At 42.5% G+C, this 16,849-nt stretch overlaps 1 protein-coding gene across 3 annotated transcripts in view; it reads left to right on the top strand.

The window, feature by feature from the left end:
* Positions 1 to 625: 625 nt before the first annotated feature.
* SCRN1 (secernin 1) overlaps positions 626 to 16,849 on the top strand; it is a 41,605-nt gene continuing 25,381 nt past the window's right edge. For 2 of the 3 annotated variants that reach the window (XM_082753501.1, XM_082753499.1), the window contains exons 1-2: positions 626 to 755; positions 9,069 to 9,228. In XM_082753501.1, the coding sequence (XP_082609627.1) occupies positions 9,070 to 9,228 (159 nt within the window). In that variant the 5' untranslated portion in view covers positions 626 to 755; position 9,069. The remainder of the gene's footprint in view (positions 756 to 9,068; positions 9,229 to 16,849) is intronic. The other variant, XM_082753500.1, reaches the window with a different exon arrangement.

Here is a 16,849-nt window from a genome sequence, read left to right as displayed (position 1 = left end):
TAACCGAAATTCAGAGTGACCATCATCATCACTCCTGTTTTTTGTGGTGACTGACTCTGCAGACATCTTAGCTTGGCTCGGACCATGTTAATGGATCAGGCTGCTGGAGAGAAATAGGAAGACAGCCAAATGCCCTGAGGAGCCCAACCTGACTACAGAGTTGTGCAGCAGGAGGGAGCCCCTGAGGACAGGGAGCTTACAGGTAATTAGTTCTGCCGGCCACAAGCACAAAAACCCATGACAGGAGGCAATAGCGTGGAGAACAAACACCTGAACATGGACATAAAGCTCTTATAGCTTAGCTGTGCCGAGTGGGGCTGGAGGCGACATCTGTGGAGCAAGCAGAGAGCTCCTTGAGGACAGGGACAAAAACCTGAGGGTGGTCCCTCACCCACTGGGGCCAGCAGAGCCCCCTCAGCTCCCCAAAACTCAGGGAGCGGGGCGCGGGGGCCGCTCCCTCTCCCCGGGCGCCATTTTCCGGAGCCCCCCTGCGCGGGGCCGGCTGTGAGGGGAGAGGCGGCGGCGCCGCGGCCGCTGCGGGACCGGGCGGAGCGGCTCGGGCGGCGGCTGCGCAAGACGGGGAGGGGGAGAAGGGAGCGGGGAGGGTCGAGCCTGCTCCCACCGACCGGCAGGGGCCGCCGCCGCCGCCTCCAGGCTGAGGGGAGCGGAGCGGAGCTCGAGGTGCGTAACGGGGCCGCTACCGCCGCGGGCAGGGCGGCGGCTTCCAGCTCCCCGCGCCGCTACCGCACCGCTCGGTGAGGCGATGGGGCGATGGGGGGTGCGGGAGGTGAAGGGAGGGATGGAGGGGAAGGTGTCCGCCGCCTCGCCTCGCCTCGCCTCTCCTCTCAGCCCGGCGGCCGCGGGTGGCGGAGGGGAGGAGGGCGGCGATGGCCCCCGGAGGCTCCGCGCACCTGCAGCGGGGCGGGGGCTGCGCAACATGGCGGGCAACGGCGGGGGGGGGGGGGGGGGGAGCGGCATCTCCGGTGTCCCTCGGAGCCCCTCAGTGTCCCTCGCCCTCCCGTGCCCCTCTTCTGTCCGCTAACTGCTTTCCCTTCGGGTTTTTAGCACCCTGCCTGCCTCCCCTCCCCCTTTATTTTTGTTTTGAAGGTGCCTTTTGGTGTAGTCACCTTGAGATCTTGATGCCGTCGCGTGTGTGTGTGTGTGTCAGGTAGGTGCGTGGCGGGCTCCTTCGCCCGAGCAGCAAAACTCAGCTCTGTATTGACGCCGCCGTCATAATCCTAGAAGATATCGGTAGCCTGCCTTAAAAAAAAAAGATGTTTTCACCAGTACTGATAACTAGAGAGGGGGGAAAAAGATCTCGTTACCCCAGCATCTTGAGCAGAGAGCAGCGTTATTTGGGCCCTGAGCCGATGGGTGCGCATGTGTATAGATCTATCACTACGTACAAATTTCTTTAAACTGTGAGTGAAGCCATCTCTACCTGTAAAACGTGAAACTTTCAAGGTAACGGTCTTGGAGAAGAGGTTGTGTTGCAGTGGGTTTGGTAAATTCTGTGACGCAAGGGAGCTGGGTGTGTTAAATTTACTCAGTGGTTCAGAAAGCAAATGCATGAGCTCGTGGGAAGTGGGCTCAGTTGTAGACTGTTGGTCTAAAAGCTGGTTTGGATTTATGGATTTAAAGCACCTCTAAGCATGCGGCTTTGTTCATAACATGCACCCCAAACCCTCCCACCAACCAAGTAGAAACCTCAAAACAAACCCTTAATCATACGTATTTATCTAATCCCTGTGAAAACGGGACTTCTTCTGATTCGGGATGAATCAAGGCTGAAGTTAAGCCATTCATAGCACTATCAACTTTTGCAAGGAGTTTAGTTTCCAGAATTTATGTAGACAGTCAGAAAACACAGATGTAATATGGAGGCAAAGGGTGGTAGATGGAAATCCTTATTGTTATGAGTAGGTTTTGTGCTACCCAAAAGAGTATTTTCGATGCTTGGAGTTTGAGATTTTTTATGGTGGCTTCCTTTTAAATTTTTTTTTTTTTTTGGATGACATTTGTCACTTTTTTTCCCTGATAGAGTAGGATATGACTTAAGCCCCATTTGCTTACTCCTGCTGAGTTTGGTGTTTTTGCTAAAAGGTACTGAATTTGGCTATCTGCCCTCCCCTTCAGAAGTCATCAACTGTGTGTGCTTTACACAGCTTGCATGTGGGAAACTTGTGCTAGTTTATGCTAGGAGCTTCCAATAAGAATTTCTTTGTCCATTATGGACTTGAACATTTGTGAAACAGGACATCGTCCCTGTAGTGCACTGGCCTTCTCTTTCTGTAAATTCGGTAGATAGGGAAATTGCATGGAATTGGCATCAGTAAGGTACCCAGGTAGCTGGTTTCTGCCACAATGTATCTTATTACATGGTACATTTACAAACTCTGTTGCTAGTCTTGCAACATTTGCTGTTGTTTTGGGTTATATTCCAAACAATGAGGAGACTTCCAGCCAGGTGCTTTGTATTTTACCCCTTGTTAATAGACCAGTGTTGCTAATTTCAAAGGGCTGCCGGTCAGTGCTCATAGCCAGTTATGTGTGTAGGTGGACAGTCTTCCTGTGATGGGATCAGGACCTCACTGAACAGCAAAACTGGCTTGACCTGGCTCTTTACAAAAAGGGAAAACTACTTTGCTAATCACTGTGCAGCAGCAAAGGATGTCTCATTAAGAAGCTGTGTGCTGTACAAAGATACTGGGGATGCCAGCAGGTCCTGACCAGGGTCTCAGCCTTAGTACAGAAGCAAAGAGCTTCTGCAGGAAAACGGGTCCTTCTCCACAAAATTGAGGATGTTACAAATAAGACCTTAGACTGCAGGCTGAATAGCAGCTACAAAAGGGATATAGTTCTGATACTGCTTGAAGACTTAATTAATTGCATTGACATCCGCTCAGTGAAAAGTTTGTATAAATAATGAATTTTCCCTGTATGCACAGCCTATGGTGGAAATGGGGTTGAAATCTGTTGTCTTCTGGATGAATGACCCTCATTTGTTTTTAAATAGAATGAGTTTTCATCAACATAATTTGAATTACTAGAGGCAAAAACTAAGATCCTATCTTCTGAAAGATGCCTATGTTGAAAGGATGGGTGAAGGTATATTAGACAATGAAAGTAGAACCGGTTGGTCAGGGGACTTTAAACTTTCCTAACAGCTGAAATCTTATCGTTTGTGGAGAATCTAAATGCTGAAGAGTTTTGCCAGTATCTAATTTGCTAGGCAGATTTAAGAAATCTGACAGCTGTTGCCAGGACTATCTCAAATTTTCTCCACATACAGCAAGAGAAATATTTTCAATTCCTTCCAGGCCTGTTATGCATTTGTTCAGTAAAATGACTGAAGGGGGTGTACTGTTTGGGAAAGCTTTGAATTGCAGCTAGTCTTTATGCTTGCGTAGGGAATTGCTACTTCTTGTAAGTCAAAAATAAAAGTGAAGCTATTGGAGAAAATGGCCATCCCAAATCTCTGACTAGAAATTTGAGGTTTTCCTCATATTCTCCAAAATGCAGTAGTTCGTTTTGGTGTGGTTAATGAGGCATTTTCAGTGTGTAGTTAATGTGCAAGGGGAGCTAGTGACTTTAAAGAAAAGTAGAGAAGTTGAGCTCGGCTTGCTCAGTTTCAGCTGCTGATAACTCCCCTTGGATATCTTCTGAGACAGACAGTCAAAGCTGAGCTGCATTTCTGTAGGATGTGGCACCTTTAAGTGGTAAGTTGGCATCACCAGTCTTGTGTGGTGAGGAAACAGTCAAACAGTTTGACTGATAATGAAACGTCCAAACCATAGGAACGCACAGATCTGGCACAGTTTTGTGCTTTATATTCAGGAACAATCTCTGCTTTTCTAATTTCTCAACAAATGCAACCATCCTCTCTCCTGGTAAGTCAGTCTTTAAAACTGTCCAATTTGTCAATTTAAAAAATAACCTTTCAGTGCCTCCCAAGATGGGAACAATATTATTATTGTGCCTTTCAGATTGTTGTCTTTGTTCTCTGCCTGCAGCTGAATGAATTTTGCTTTTCATTTCTGTTTCTGGAAACATTGCTTTTCTGCAGGATGCAGAGATCACATGTCGCTGCATAAGACACTAAGCTTGATTTGGAAATGGAAATACCAGCTTGTCTCCAGCACAGGAAGCATTTTGATTTGGAGGTTAAAGTACTGGTTTGAAACCAACAGCTGAACTGTCAACAGTTCTCACAACCGAGACTGACCTTTCTCCTGCCACCCCATTAAAAGCATGGAAGAGTTAAGAGGGTCTAATGTGGGGCCCATTTGATATATTCTTTCCTTCCTCATGAGAGAGTCGTAATCCAAATTTGAGGAACCTTGTGCAGGTGCTGCCTCCAAGTTTGACATTGTAAAAGTGTGCTGCGGATTAGGTGACTTGTCCTTCCTGGTAGCAATGAAAACAGATTTATTGGATTCTTTAAACATTACTGAAATAGTTCAGAAGTATTAGCACAGCTGGGCTTCTCTTCTATAAAAGCCCAAAATGCAGCGAGGAAAAGTCCTGCTTTTATACCACAGAAACAAATTGTATGCCTTTGTAAAAGGCTTAATATGCTCTCTGGAGTTTAGAAGCAGCTCAGGTCCCTTTTGCAATATATATAAAAAAAAAAAAAAAAGTTGTAATCACCAGAAAGCAGTCAGAGCTTATCAGCAAGAGTTTAGCAGCCCTATCAGGTAAGTAGAAGCTCTAGACATAGGACTGGCTACTTCAGAGGGTTTTCTTTTGGTGTTTCCATTGTTTAGGATGTTCTCATAACCAAAAAAATCCCAGCTAATGTGCTTTCCGTTTCAGAAAACCCAGCTAACCCAGCTTGTATTAAACCCAAGGGGTTTAATATGTGATTCTAGGGGTATCTTATTTTTTTGTTGTTGGGATAAAGCTGTAGGGCATTGCTAGCAGCAATTAAAAAAAGCATGAGGAGGAGGAAATACCTGTTTAGTTCAGTAAGCACAAATTAAGTTTCAAGACAGACCCTTTTTTTGACCCTGCTTTATCTCCCTGATCCTTTTCATTGCCCGCTGCTTCCCATTAAGTGCTGCACTTTCATTATCAGCTATTGTCTTGTTTTCCAATTGAAAGGAAAAGCAGAGAAAAGAACTTGCTGTTGGCAAAAGCAATTTTACTGTTTTAGAAATAAGCTCCAGAATTGCTTGAACAATAACTTATTAGAAGGGCTTCAAAAACTAATAGCTCATAATATTGAGTGTTTATTTTTGGTAATTCTTTTGTAAATAAATAAGATGTAGCATCTCAAACTGTTGGCAGGCCAGTTTTCACATAGTTTGTAACTTTGTGAAACCGGTAATTATTTTGTACTTAATGTCTTCAGGGGTTTTTGGCAATCAAGGAAAGTTTGGCTTGAAAAGAGTTGATACCTACTCGATATAGGAGGAAGATATTTTTCTGAGAAGTAATTTTATTGTAGCAGTCAACTTCTTGAACTTTGTAAAGATGACTTCAGTCTCAAATTGCAGCTTTCAGAGCAGCAGTGTGAGGTATGGAAGCCTTCCTTCCTCCAGTTTGGACTCCAGTGGTGTGCAGGCTCATCTGAGGCATGCTGATGTGCAGCACAGGTTTACCTCTGTCTGTGTCAAAGCTTGTCTGAGGTACGTGCTGAGAACAGCAGGCCTGTGTGGTGAAGAATGCCACAGTGACTATGTCCCTGTGGCTGTGACAGTGTTCTTTGAGATTATTTGCAGTCATTCCTTGTGATTTCTGAGGTTTTCAGGATTGCCTTTCCTTGGAGGAGCAAATAATCTGTGGAAAAAGAGGAGCATTCATGGGATCAACAGTAGGTAGCTTTGTAAATGAACCTGATTTATGGTGGGTTCTGTGAAGGAGGAGTGTTCTGTTCCTCCTGTGTATGAAAGATGCTTGTGTGGTATTGAGAAGGTTTTGGTGAGGTGGCAAAAATGGCAGGAGATTGCCCAACAAAGGGCCACCAAGGTGATGGAGGGGCTGGAGCTCCTCTCCTACGAGGAAAGGCTGAGAGAGCTGGGATTGCTCAGCCTGGGGAAGAGGAGGCTCGGGGAAAATCTTGCCAATGTACATAAACACCTGCAGGGAGGGTGCAAGACTCTCAGGCTCTTCTCAGTGGTGCCCAGCACCGGGACAAGAGGCAATGGGCACAAACTGGAACACGGGAGGTTCCATCTAAACATCTCCTGTTCGGACAGGTAGCTGCTAACAAACTGCTTCAGGTACACGATCAAGGAAGATGAAGATCAGTGGTGTTCAGAACAAACTCAGGCTGTGGGTGTTTGAGAAACTGATGTCCTTGTCTGATTTAAAATTAACTAAATGAGGCTCTAGGAAACACTGCTACCCAATAAACTGAGTAGATTTACATTGTAGCAGACTGCTGGCTAGCTTCCCTGTTTGTAGATGCAATTTAAGATCCCAGCGCTAACTCTGATGATTGTAATGATCACGGTCTTTACTCTTAAGATCAGGTTTTCAGTGTAGTGTTGTAACATTCAGCTTGAGGTGTTCAAATGTTATAATGCACCACCTCCCCTCTGCCCCAAGTATACTGTGTGGTATGGAGAGCTACAGAGGAGCTTACCAATACTTTCATACCTAAAGTATTACCAAAATGGTATTTTTTTTTTTTTTCCCTGTAAGTGTTGGTATATTTAGAGGAATCAACTAAAAAACGAAGATATAAAAATGACCTCATTTTATGCTAAGGAGGACACAAGGAATCTGTATGACATTATATACCTACATTTTTTTGCATTACCTACTCCATCTGGAGGTATGTAAAAGCCTGCCTTGCATACCTTCTGATTTATTCAGTATCATAGTGCTTAAACATTCCTTCCCTTCTTTTTAAGCCCACCTGGCAATAATTCGGTATATAAGTAGTACATTTGGTAAGCAAGCAGAAGAACTGAATCTAATAAAATTAGTGCTGTATATCGCTTCAGACATCCAACAGCCTAGAAAGAAAGGTCAGTGTCTTTCAGCTGCCTCATGTATTTCAAATAAATCCTCTTAGTTTGTGTTTAGAATAAAGAAAAATTATTTCGCTTTCTGGTATCTACAATAAGCCTGTGAGTTATTCGAGATTTTGGCTGGTCCGGCAAGACGACAGAAGATAAATTTAGAGCACTGAATGTTGCTGTACCTGAATGTAGATGTGAACTCTTAGGGGGTATTGGAAAGCAGTTTCGTTGATGTTGCCACCAAAGCAAAATAAACCTGCATACTCCTAATAATTCATGCTTTGCATACATTAAAATACTATACGGTTTCATTAGTGATGGAGTTTGGGTAAAGCTCTGTATCTGCAGTTCAGTCACGATGCTTTGAGTCATAAGTGGTGAGAATGGCAATTAAAGTGGGGCTTTGTCTTCATGTGTGTCCACAGGACACCCATCTACAACCAGTAGTATGCTGGACTTAGTGGCATAACGTATAAGCCTGTAGGTAGGTGTCCTCCCGCAGGTGTATTTTCATCAGCAGAAGTCATTACAATTTATTGCTGCTTGTTCCTCCTCACTGGTCAAAATTTTGCCTGCAAAAAGGGGTTTGTGAGTGTTACCTAAAGTATTTTCAACTCAGAGCTCTTCTGTAAAAATCTTGCCTAAATTAAAAGGTTGTGTGAATTCCCTACACAGTTCATCACCGCCCATTGGGTTGGCGGGGAACACCTTTAACACAATGACATCTCTTGGTGATTTTTTTTTTTTTTTCAATGCTGAGCATGTGTATAACCTGTTAGTAGTCAATAGGTGAACTCTTAAGTGTTTTCTTCACAAACAATTGCTGCTCTGTGTGTTATAGCCTTTATCCAAACTCATTCTTTCTTTGGTTTAACATTGGAAGCCCGCTGTTCTGTCTGAAAAACGTCTCAAATGGTACTTTTTTTTTTATACATAAAAAAAAAAAAAACACCAACAAACACTAAAATGCCAGGTTTGAATAGCATACAAGTTAATGATCAAAACCAGCTTTGTGCATCCCCTTCCCCCCCATGCATGTAACATTCTTTCAAACAAATTAGCAGCTGTTTGGGGGAAGTTTGATTGTGTAGGTTGTTTCTAAGGAGTCCAAATGTGTGGGTATGTTTTCACCTGTTCAGGATATCAGGGAGGGAGAGGAGGAACATATTTGTTCATTTTGAACAAGGTGTACTTCTGATGCAATGATAAGGTCTGAGACATGTGTGTTGAGTGATATTTTAACAAGCACTAAACACCCCACCTTTTTCTTGTGTAGGCATGTGCCAGAAGGTTCCCTGAATGGAGAAAAAAGTCATATATAGCAATGTACACAAGACAAGCTACAGTAGTGTCATAGTCCTGAAACCATTTACATTTTTAATTAATATTTGTCATTATAAACACCTATAATGTGTGTGCTGCCATATGAGCATTTTAAAGAACATTCACATTAACCCGCATAAACAACTAAACTGCAATCAATTAACTTTAGGTAAAACAGCAATGCAGAGAAACCACAGAGGAAATAAAGTGCAGTTAGTGCTTCAGTCTCTCTGCGATGTGAGTAGATAAAATGACAGACAGGTTTCGCTATAATTGTGCTATGTCTTTGTTCTGTTTCCAGTTACATCATTGTTCTCCCTCAGGAATCCCTCAGACATGTTTTCTTTTTCCTTTTTAAAAATTTTAAACTGCATTGGAACAGTGAGAGTAATTTAAAATTCTTCTGTGTCTCTGCACTTGTCTGAGTCAGCAGAATACATCTAGGTCATATGTTCCCAAACAGCTCTGGTGCAGAATATCTTCTTTCCTTCCATGGGGACTGGGTAGATTCATTAAGATACAGTCATCTTGTTTTTCTCTCTTCGTCTTTACAAGGCCTGAGTGAGAAATGTCTGCAAGTCACCACTATTGTTTTTATTAAACCTCCTCTGTGCTGGCATCTTCTTCCACTATCACTGAATGATCAACTGACAAATAAAAGGAATGTCTTGTCTCTTGGCTGCAACAAATCATGGAAGAATGAATAATTTTCTATTATATGAAATTATAAATTGGGCAAATGCTAATTTTTACTTCTCCTTTCCTTTTTTTTAGGATGGCTGCAGCTCCTCCAAGTTACTGTTTTGTCGCCTTTCCCCCGTGTTCTAAAGACGGGCTGGTGGTGTTTGGGAAGAACTCTGCACGGCCTAGGGATGAAGTACAGGAGGTGGTCTACTTTGCTGCTGCAAGTCATGATCCAGGAAGTAAAGTTGAGGTAAGGGTGAACATTCACACAGTGTGAAATGACTGTTACCAGAAGAAATGACTGATGCTTTTTTCCTTGCCAGTTTGTTCAATCTTTTTTCCCTTCGCTAAGTAGGGAGGAGACAAGATTTTTGAAAGTCTTGGAAGTGAAACTTGGAATGTAACTTTTTAGTTTAATTGAGGAAAAGTACACAACCTGTACTTTCTGCAGCAGACAGGCGGAACTGATCTCAGAGAGCTGCACTGTGTAGCCTACATGACAGGAGAATTGTAAGGATAAGCAGATTTGGAAGGGTAAAGAAAGAGGACAAATCAAACAAGACGGGCAGAGGGGTAAGTGATTGGTGCAGGTGCAATGAAGAGACTGAGGCAGCAGAAGGAAAGAGAAGGATTGGAGGGGGTAGCTGCTTGAGCACAGGACCTGCATTCAACCTCTTCCCATCCCTGTGGCTGTGCAGAAGGCTGAGGACACTAGGCAGTCTGCGCCAGGCTGGCGTCTCCCCTCCCTGCCAGTCCTTTATGGATATCAGAGTTGTAAATTCCCTGAAAGAGAGCCCAAGGCTAGTGCCATTTTCATCCTGCCTTCGAAGTGGGGCCACTTCCAGATTTCAGAGGACCTGGTGCTGTTCTGTTCGTCTTTGTAACAGCTAATGTTCCACGGATTTGTTCTGCTACTAACATGTACTGCAACTTGTGCATTATTAAATGGTTTAATCTCAGATACAAAGAAAACCACCCCCCTCTACAAAAGCACCAACTGCTGTTACTGCAGTGCCGTAGAGGTAGCACTGCAGTAGACCTGTGCTAGCATACAGAACACAAGCATGACGATAAGACAAGAAAACTTTCAGAGTAGATTTTTGAAGTTTCTCTTCAGAGAACTGGAAATAGATTAAAAAAAAAAAAAAGAGTTAATGTGGAGAAAGAACTTCTAAAAGCAGCTCCGGAGTCTTTGTCACCTCAAAGGAGAATAATTTTTAAGAGCTTAATGTTAGAGTACTGGATTATTTTGGACTCTGCCCTGTATCTCATTCTTTGATGAGATCGTCATAATTTCATGTAGGATGTAATTGAGCCATATACAATGTATTGTGATTCCCATTAGCATCCCATGATTAACCAGTTTAATGCCTTTTGTAGTTGCCTTTTGGAAACAGGGAATACAATCGCTTTGCCTAGCACACCACATATTATAGTTATTCTGCTAAGCAGTGTCTGCAAGCCTCCTTAAATTACACAATCTTTATTTATAATGGAGTTAAAGTTTGTTGTGGAGTTAAAATGGAGTTATAATGGAGTTAAAGTTTGTTGAAGATACAATGTTAGACGGGGAACTTGAGTGGGCTAATGCCTTTTTTTTTTTTTTTTTTTTTTTTTTAAAAAAAAAAAAAGTAGAGGCTTAAGTCCTAAATAGATGGTTACTTTGGCCTCTGCAAGTCTATGCTATTATATAATTCTACATTAGCTATCCTAAAGTTTTGCAAGTACACTGATTTCCAAAAACATACAAGCTCCAGTAGCTTTGCACAGTCCTTCAGCAGTTTTCCCTCAGACAGACCTATCCATGGACTTACTTGGTAGTTTTTCTTTAGAAGTCATGATTTTTTTTTTGCACACGTATATTAAGTTAAACAAGTCTAGCAACTATCAATATTGGTGAGTAATTATCTTTAGAAATTGCTCTTTGTATTTTTCTGTTTTCTTTTGAGGTAGTCACTTAAGGACTTTCAAAAAGTACAATAATCCTTTTGTAGAAATTTTGAATGATCAAGTTCATCATTAAAAGTTCTACAGTCTACATTTTGGGCTGCCAGATTTGATTCTAGGTTTTGCAGCCGTTTAAACTTACGGATGCTGATTAATGAGAAGATTGCAACTTCTAGTGTGGTAACTCTTCATGACAGCAGAACTGAAATAAGATCTTCAGTTTTTGCTAATTATCTAAAACGTGTATTTCTCCTGTTATGGGAACATGTCTAACACACTGCTCTTGTCTCATGATAAATGCATGCTTGACTGTCCGCAGAGCTTGGGCAAAAGCTGTTAATTTCCTGTGTGCTGTTAGCTGTGCCCCTAAAAGTTGAGAAGAGCTTCACAGGACTTCATCTGCTTCATGTTTTTTAAGTAGCAACCATGGATAGAGTCTATCCACCTTTCCAGCAAACTTACTGAGCTGTCAGACATAATTAGCTAATATAGAAGGTGAAGAGGAATATCAAAGCTTCTAGATGTAGCCTCTGACATGTGCAGAATTATTATTTTTTTCTTCAAAACCTTTGAAAACTGTGAACGATTCATCTACTGGTGTTTTGGTGGTGGTGGTGTTTTTTTTTTTTTTTGCTACAGCTTTTCTTCTTTTTATAAAATTAACTAGACAGGTTGAGGAAATTAAAGGTATGATATTTTACTAATAGAAAAATGTGATTGATTACTGCATGCTACTTTTTTTTTTTTTTTTGACCAATAATCCTTTATGGTTCTGAATAAACTTTCCTTTTCCTCCATTCTTTTTTTTTTCCCTCCCAGTGAACAGATTTCTTTCCAGTTCATACTGTACTTCTTGTACTGTTGTATTGGCTTCTTATGCTAGATATATATTCTTTAACTTCACTTGGTGATGATGGCCAACTTGCTTTACGTTATATTCTGTTCTTTGCAGGTAATGTCTATCCCTCTTTCAGTAGTCTTCCAAGACTGTCAGTCATTCTGAGCTTCTTTAAAGAGCTGGTTTTGAACACACGTAGACCATCAGTAGTTTGTAAGGCTCTCTCAGGAAGTCTGCATCCCATTTGTCCTGTGCTGCTCATGTTTGCAGCCATGATAATGCACAGTGTATCCACACATGGCACAGTACTTCAGCTAGATTGTTGCTGTAAGGGAATGTAGCAGGCTCTGCTCTGTAGCTCTCACCCAGTGTGTGGCAGCGCCCTGAACAAGGAAAGATCAGTATTCAGTTAATACTGGGAGTTGTTTGAAATTTGGTCTTTGTGGCACAATCTACCAGACAGTAACCCGGCAGCTAACTCATCAGCATAATTCCTTTCCTGCGTGTCAGCAGGTTCCCAAGGCCCTGTACAATAGGGCTTTTCACTAAGGTCTGTTCTGTGTGTGTGTGTGTGACAACTTTCTCAAAACTTTGCTCTTGTTTTGCATTGTTACTTTGCAGTTGCAAATGCTGATCATCACTCTTGCTTGTTGTAGTGGTCAGCCTAGGAAATATGTGTGTGCAGGTGAAATGTTGCTCCCTTACACGTAAATAGGGACCTTTTTGGAATCTCTCTACTAAAAGTAAGTATTTTTTTTTTTCTCCAGATGTGGATTTTCTCGTGTATTGGTTAGAATTTGTGTTGTGTCAGTGTTAAGATACAGGGCCCTCTGTCTTATTTTTAAGGTAGATTTTTCCTGACTAGATTTCTCTCGTTCTCTGATAATCTGTTACTTGCTATGGTTTTCTTTCTCCTGAAGAATTCTTGGGCTTTTGGGGGAGCTTTTTTTCCTTTTAGATCAACTATCCTTCATTCTAACTTGGCCCTTTATCCACGATTTGGCAATTGTCATGGTTGCTTGCTAGAGCATAGAGCTGTAAAAACTTTTCTACCTTGATAGTGTGCAGCTTTTTATGGAGGAATGGAGTGGGGAAAGGGAAAAGAACGGTCTACAGCCAAGTCTATCGCATTGTGGAAAATGCAGTTTTCTAATGGTATTGAGTATTGGTATTGAGCACTCTTCTGGGCTTAAAGCCAGCCCTCTGTGGGGTATGAGGAATTTTGTGTTCTCTAAAACTTCATGGCACAGTTATTCCTTAAAGGATTTTTTGTTTTATTTTCTTTTTTTTTTTTTTTAGTAGTTTTTATTTACTTACTATTTTTAAGGATACAGTCCTTGTTCCCCTTTCTCTGAATTTTCAGAGGAGCAGTATGCTTTTGCTGTGCATTACGCTGAGTACTGCAGACATAAAAATTCACCTGAAGTTAACTGAGAGGTCTCCATTTGATGTTGCAAGATAGATACAAAACTTGGAAAGTAGATGCTGGCTGCATTAAAGTTGGCTTCGCATTACCTGGATGTATTTTACTCTGGTATTTGTAACATAATCACCAGGCATCATGCCAGTGCTGCAGTTTAGTTCTGCTATACTTTGATTCCCTCTTACGCTAGCTGTTTGGTTTATCTGCATTATACCTGGGAGTAAGGTGTTCAGAATCTGGCAATAGAAGCCAAGCAGCGGCTGAATCTGCTGCGAACTTGCTCTTTGGGAAGCCTCCAAACCAGAAGGACAGTGCAGCACTTAAGAATCATGTCACTGCAGCTGGGAACTTGAACCTGGGCATCCTGGCTCACACCTCCATGAGTAAGTGCTGGCCAGCTGGAAACCTTAAACAAACATAGCATTGTTTGTGATAAATGATAAAACTTTTCATTTACTCTATGTAGATGCAAAAAGTTGTAGTCTAAAGGCTTACAGTTTGGAGATGGTTCAGGAAGCTGCTTTTTCTTGCTTCTCAGCTGAGCCCCAGTGTCTGTCTGTGTAAGCAGCCCATCATGACAGGCAGACAGCTTAGCTCAGCCCACCTTGTTTAAGCTAACCTTTCCAGAGGGGAGGCACTGTGCAGGCAGACATCAACTAATAAAAGAGACAAAGTGGTTGCTGCCTTCTGCAGGGTCTGTTGCTTGGCTAATGTGAGCTTTTTCTCTGTTCTGCTTCATTGCATGCCACTGGCCTTTAAACTAATGTGCTTGACTTTGCTTTGTAGCACGACGCACAAGCCGGCAGCAGTTCAGAGGTAGAAGCCATAATCTCTTGGATGCTTCTGCCTTCTCAAAGCCTCCTTTTTTTTTTTTTTAAAATTTATTTATTGTAGGAGTGCTGTTGCTTTGCTCCCTCTTGCTACCAAAGCAAAACTGGTTAGCTTGAGCTATGCTTTTTTATTTTATTTTATTTTTTTAAATAACTGGAACAGAGAGGAAGAGAGGGGAGAATGCTGGAACCATGTTTGAGAGGCAGTAAAAACCATCTGTCCTGTCTTGACTCAAAGTGTTTACAGGTGGCAAAAAAATGTACGAGTTTCAAAGTGGTCAGCCAAAGGAATCAATAGTAGGATATCAGAGAATTCCAAGGATATCTCTGTGATGGGCTTTTTGTGGCTTCATTAAAATCTGTTTCTTACCAGTTTTAAAAAATAAAATTAATAAGCTTTGTCCTGATTTCAGTTTTATTTTTACTCAGAACCCAGGAGACTGCTGGATTTGTAACTTACAAAAACAAGAGATGAATTCTTGACTGCCAAATCAGCTCTGACAGCTGATGTCTCCAGAGTGCTCTGAGCCTTGGGTGCCTTGCTGCACTCAGTGGTATTTTGTGTGTTTAACAACTTTTATATTTCTTTTTGTTGTGCTCATTTCCATAGCGTGGCTCAATGCCTGAGGCTCCTCGATGGGCTCTGCAGAGTAGGTCAGAGTGTGCGTACTTCTACTCTTTGGAAGGAGAACAGTTCAACTTGTTCTAGCTTCCCTAAATCTTTTCTAGGATAAAATCTCTCATCCATAGTCTTCAAGTTTTAGTGTTTTATTTTTATTTTTTTAAGACACTGCTAGAGGTGAGAGGCATGCAGATGATGCAACTTTTACAGTTATTGGTTGTAATGAATAGAAAAAGCAAGGAACAGTGTGCAAATACTGAAGTCTATGTCAGGCGTACTAGTATCTTAAGAACAGTTTTTCCCTTTTATTAGTGGGAGGTAAGAGGTACTCTTCCGTGGCAGAAATTTTTGTTCTGTATGTGTACACCTAGCAAATGCTGCTGCTTTTTTTTTTTTTTTTAACCTGGCTACAACACGAGGTTGCAACTACTAGCAGAGAGTGTGTTTTTGAGGATGGATAGCTGAGGATTCATCGTGCCACCTGAGAGACTTATGGTCACAGTTCTGTTCTGACAGTGCAGCTGCTAGAGCTGACTACATCAGTTGTGCCCACGCTAGATTTATCCCAGTGTACGCTGTCCCCTCCTCTCTGTGTGGGTGGGAAGGGACAGAGTATGGCAGCAAACTATGGGGGTGTCTAAGGGGTGGTGTAAAGTTCTCCGTGTGTCTTCCCTTATATGCTTACGGTGCTGCTCAGTGTGCAAGTGCAGGTGGTGGTAACAGTGTCAGCTAGCCACATTTGTTGTCTTTTGTGCTATTCCTTGCATACTTCTTTTCAGAGGGTTGTTATTGCCACCCCTTTAGCTCTATTGAGTTTGTTCTTGTAAATAAGCAGCAAAAGAATTACCTGTAAAACACACTGCCAGGTACATCCACAGGAGCTGCTCTGAGGGGCTTTCTGGACCAACCATGTTCTAGCTTTCCAGTCCTCCTCTTTTGCTGTTTTTGCTATACCCCTCTAGGAGAGGTTGAAAAGCAGGAGAGGTGTAACTGCAACTTCTCTAGTTTCTGCAACAGCACAGAGATCGTGCTTCCTTTCAAATATGTGCCATGGTACAGCAGTGCTTGAAGCAGTTAAGCAAAGAGTTAACTCCAAGTTAGAGCCTGGATCTGATGCGGGGGTGGTGTGGGGGAGCCTTTCTGTAATTCTTAACCTAGAATCTTAGGGCCTTTCTTCAAAGATCAATCTTCTAAAGCGTTCACTCACTATTGCCTTTGTTACCCAGGGCTGAAGCCTATGTGATTTCCCTGATGCTTTGTAATGACCTGGCTGACAGGGCTAGGAATCAGGCTCCTGCAGCCCGAGTGCAGTAAAAGCTGCACAATAGTTTCTTTTCATTAATGAAAGGAGAAATCTCTTGTGCCTACGACTGTCATGTTTGCGTTTGGAATACCTCCAACATCTCTGGATGCCCTAGCTAGGGTGGGAGGCACATTTGTGCCTTGTGCTATGTTTAGAACTGCCTTGATACGATTCTTCTCCTGATACTGTGAAATAAAGGAAATGTCGTTAGTATCCAGCCTGCTCAGCACTTCTTAAAGGCGTTGGCTGCATCTCTTGCACATGAAGCCTGTTCCTTACTTCCTTATTTCCCAGTGGGAATCTCCTGTCACAGAGCACAGTGGCAGTTCTGCTGCTTTCAAGGCTGGAGCTCGAGCAGATCAGTGGAGCCTGACACCACTAACCAGCAGCCGTGGCCACCAAAAGTAGCAGTGGTACTCCCCCAATTTTTAGCATGCTCTAAGAAAATTGTTAGCATTAGGAAATCCTGAGGTTGGTTACTTTGGGAATTTTAAAGACCGGATTGGCAGCAGGCAGAATCACAGCAGTGCCTTATGTCTGTTTGATTTGTCATTGCCTAGTTTGGCACAGCTCGTGTTTTAACAGGCTGCTACACCACTGTGCGGAGAGATGTGCCAGATCGGTGGGGTGTAGGAGAGAGGCTAGGGAGGCTGTGGTTTGGGCTTGTTTTTTGAAATCTCTTCACCTAAGCTCCCAGTTCTGAAGATTTAGTGGCCACTGTTTTGTTTTGTTTTGTGAATAATGTTCTTTTCCCTGCTATTTTTTTTCCATGTCTGAGCTGTTAAAAGCAAACACTCTGATTTCTGTGAAACCGAATGGTTGTCGCACTGCAAATCCAGCAGTTTCAGTTGACCTACCTTTGTGATTGATGTGTCTCGGATCCAGGTGGATAGCCTGGCTCCTCTGTT

The sequence above is a fragment of the Aythya marila genome (genome assembly GCF_965140915.1).
Source record: "Aythya marila genome assembly, chromosome: 2".
Taxonomy (NCBI): Eukaryota; Metazoa; Chordata; class Aves; order Anseriformes; family Anatidae; genus Aythya; species Aythya marila.
Note: the sequence above shows the minus strand (reverse complement) of the source record. Positions and strands in the feature narration are given on the sequence as shown.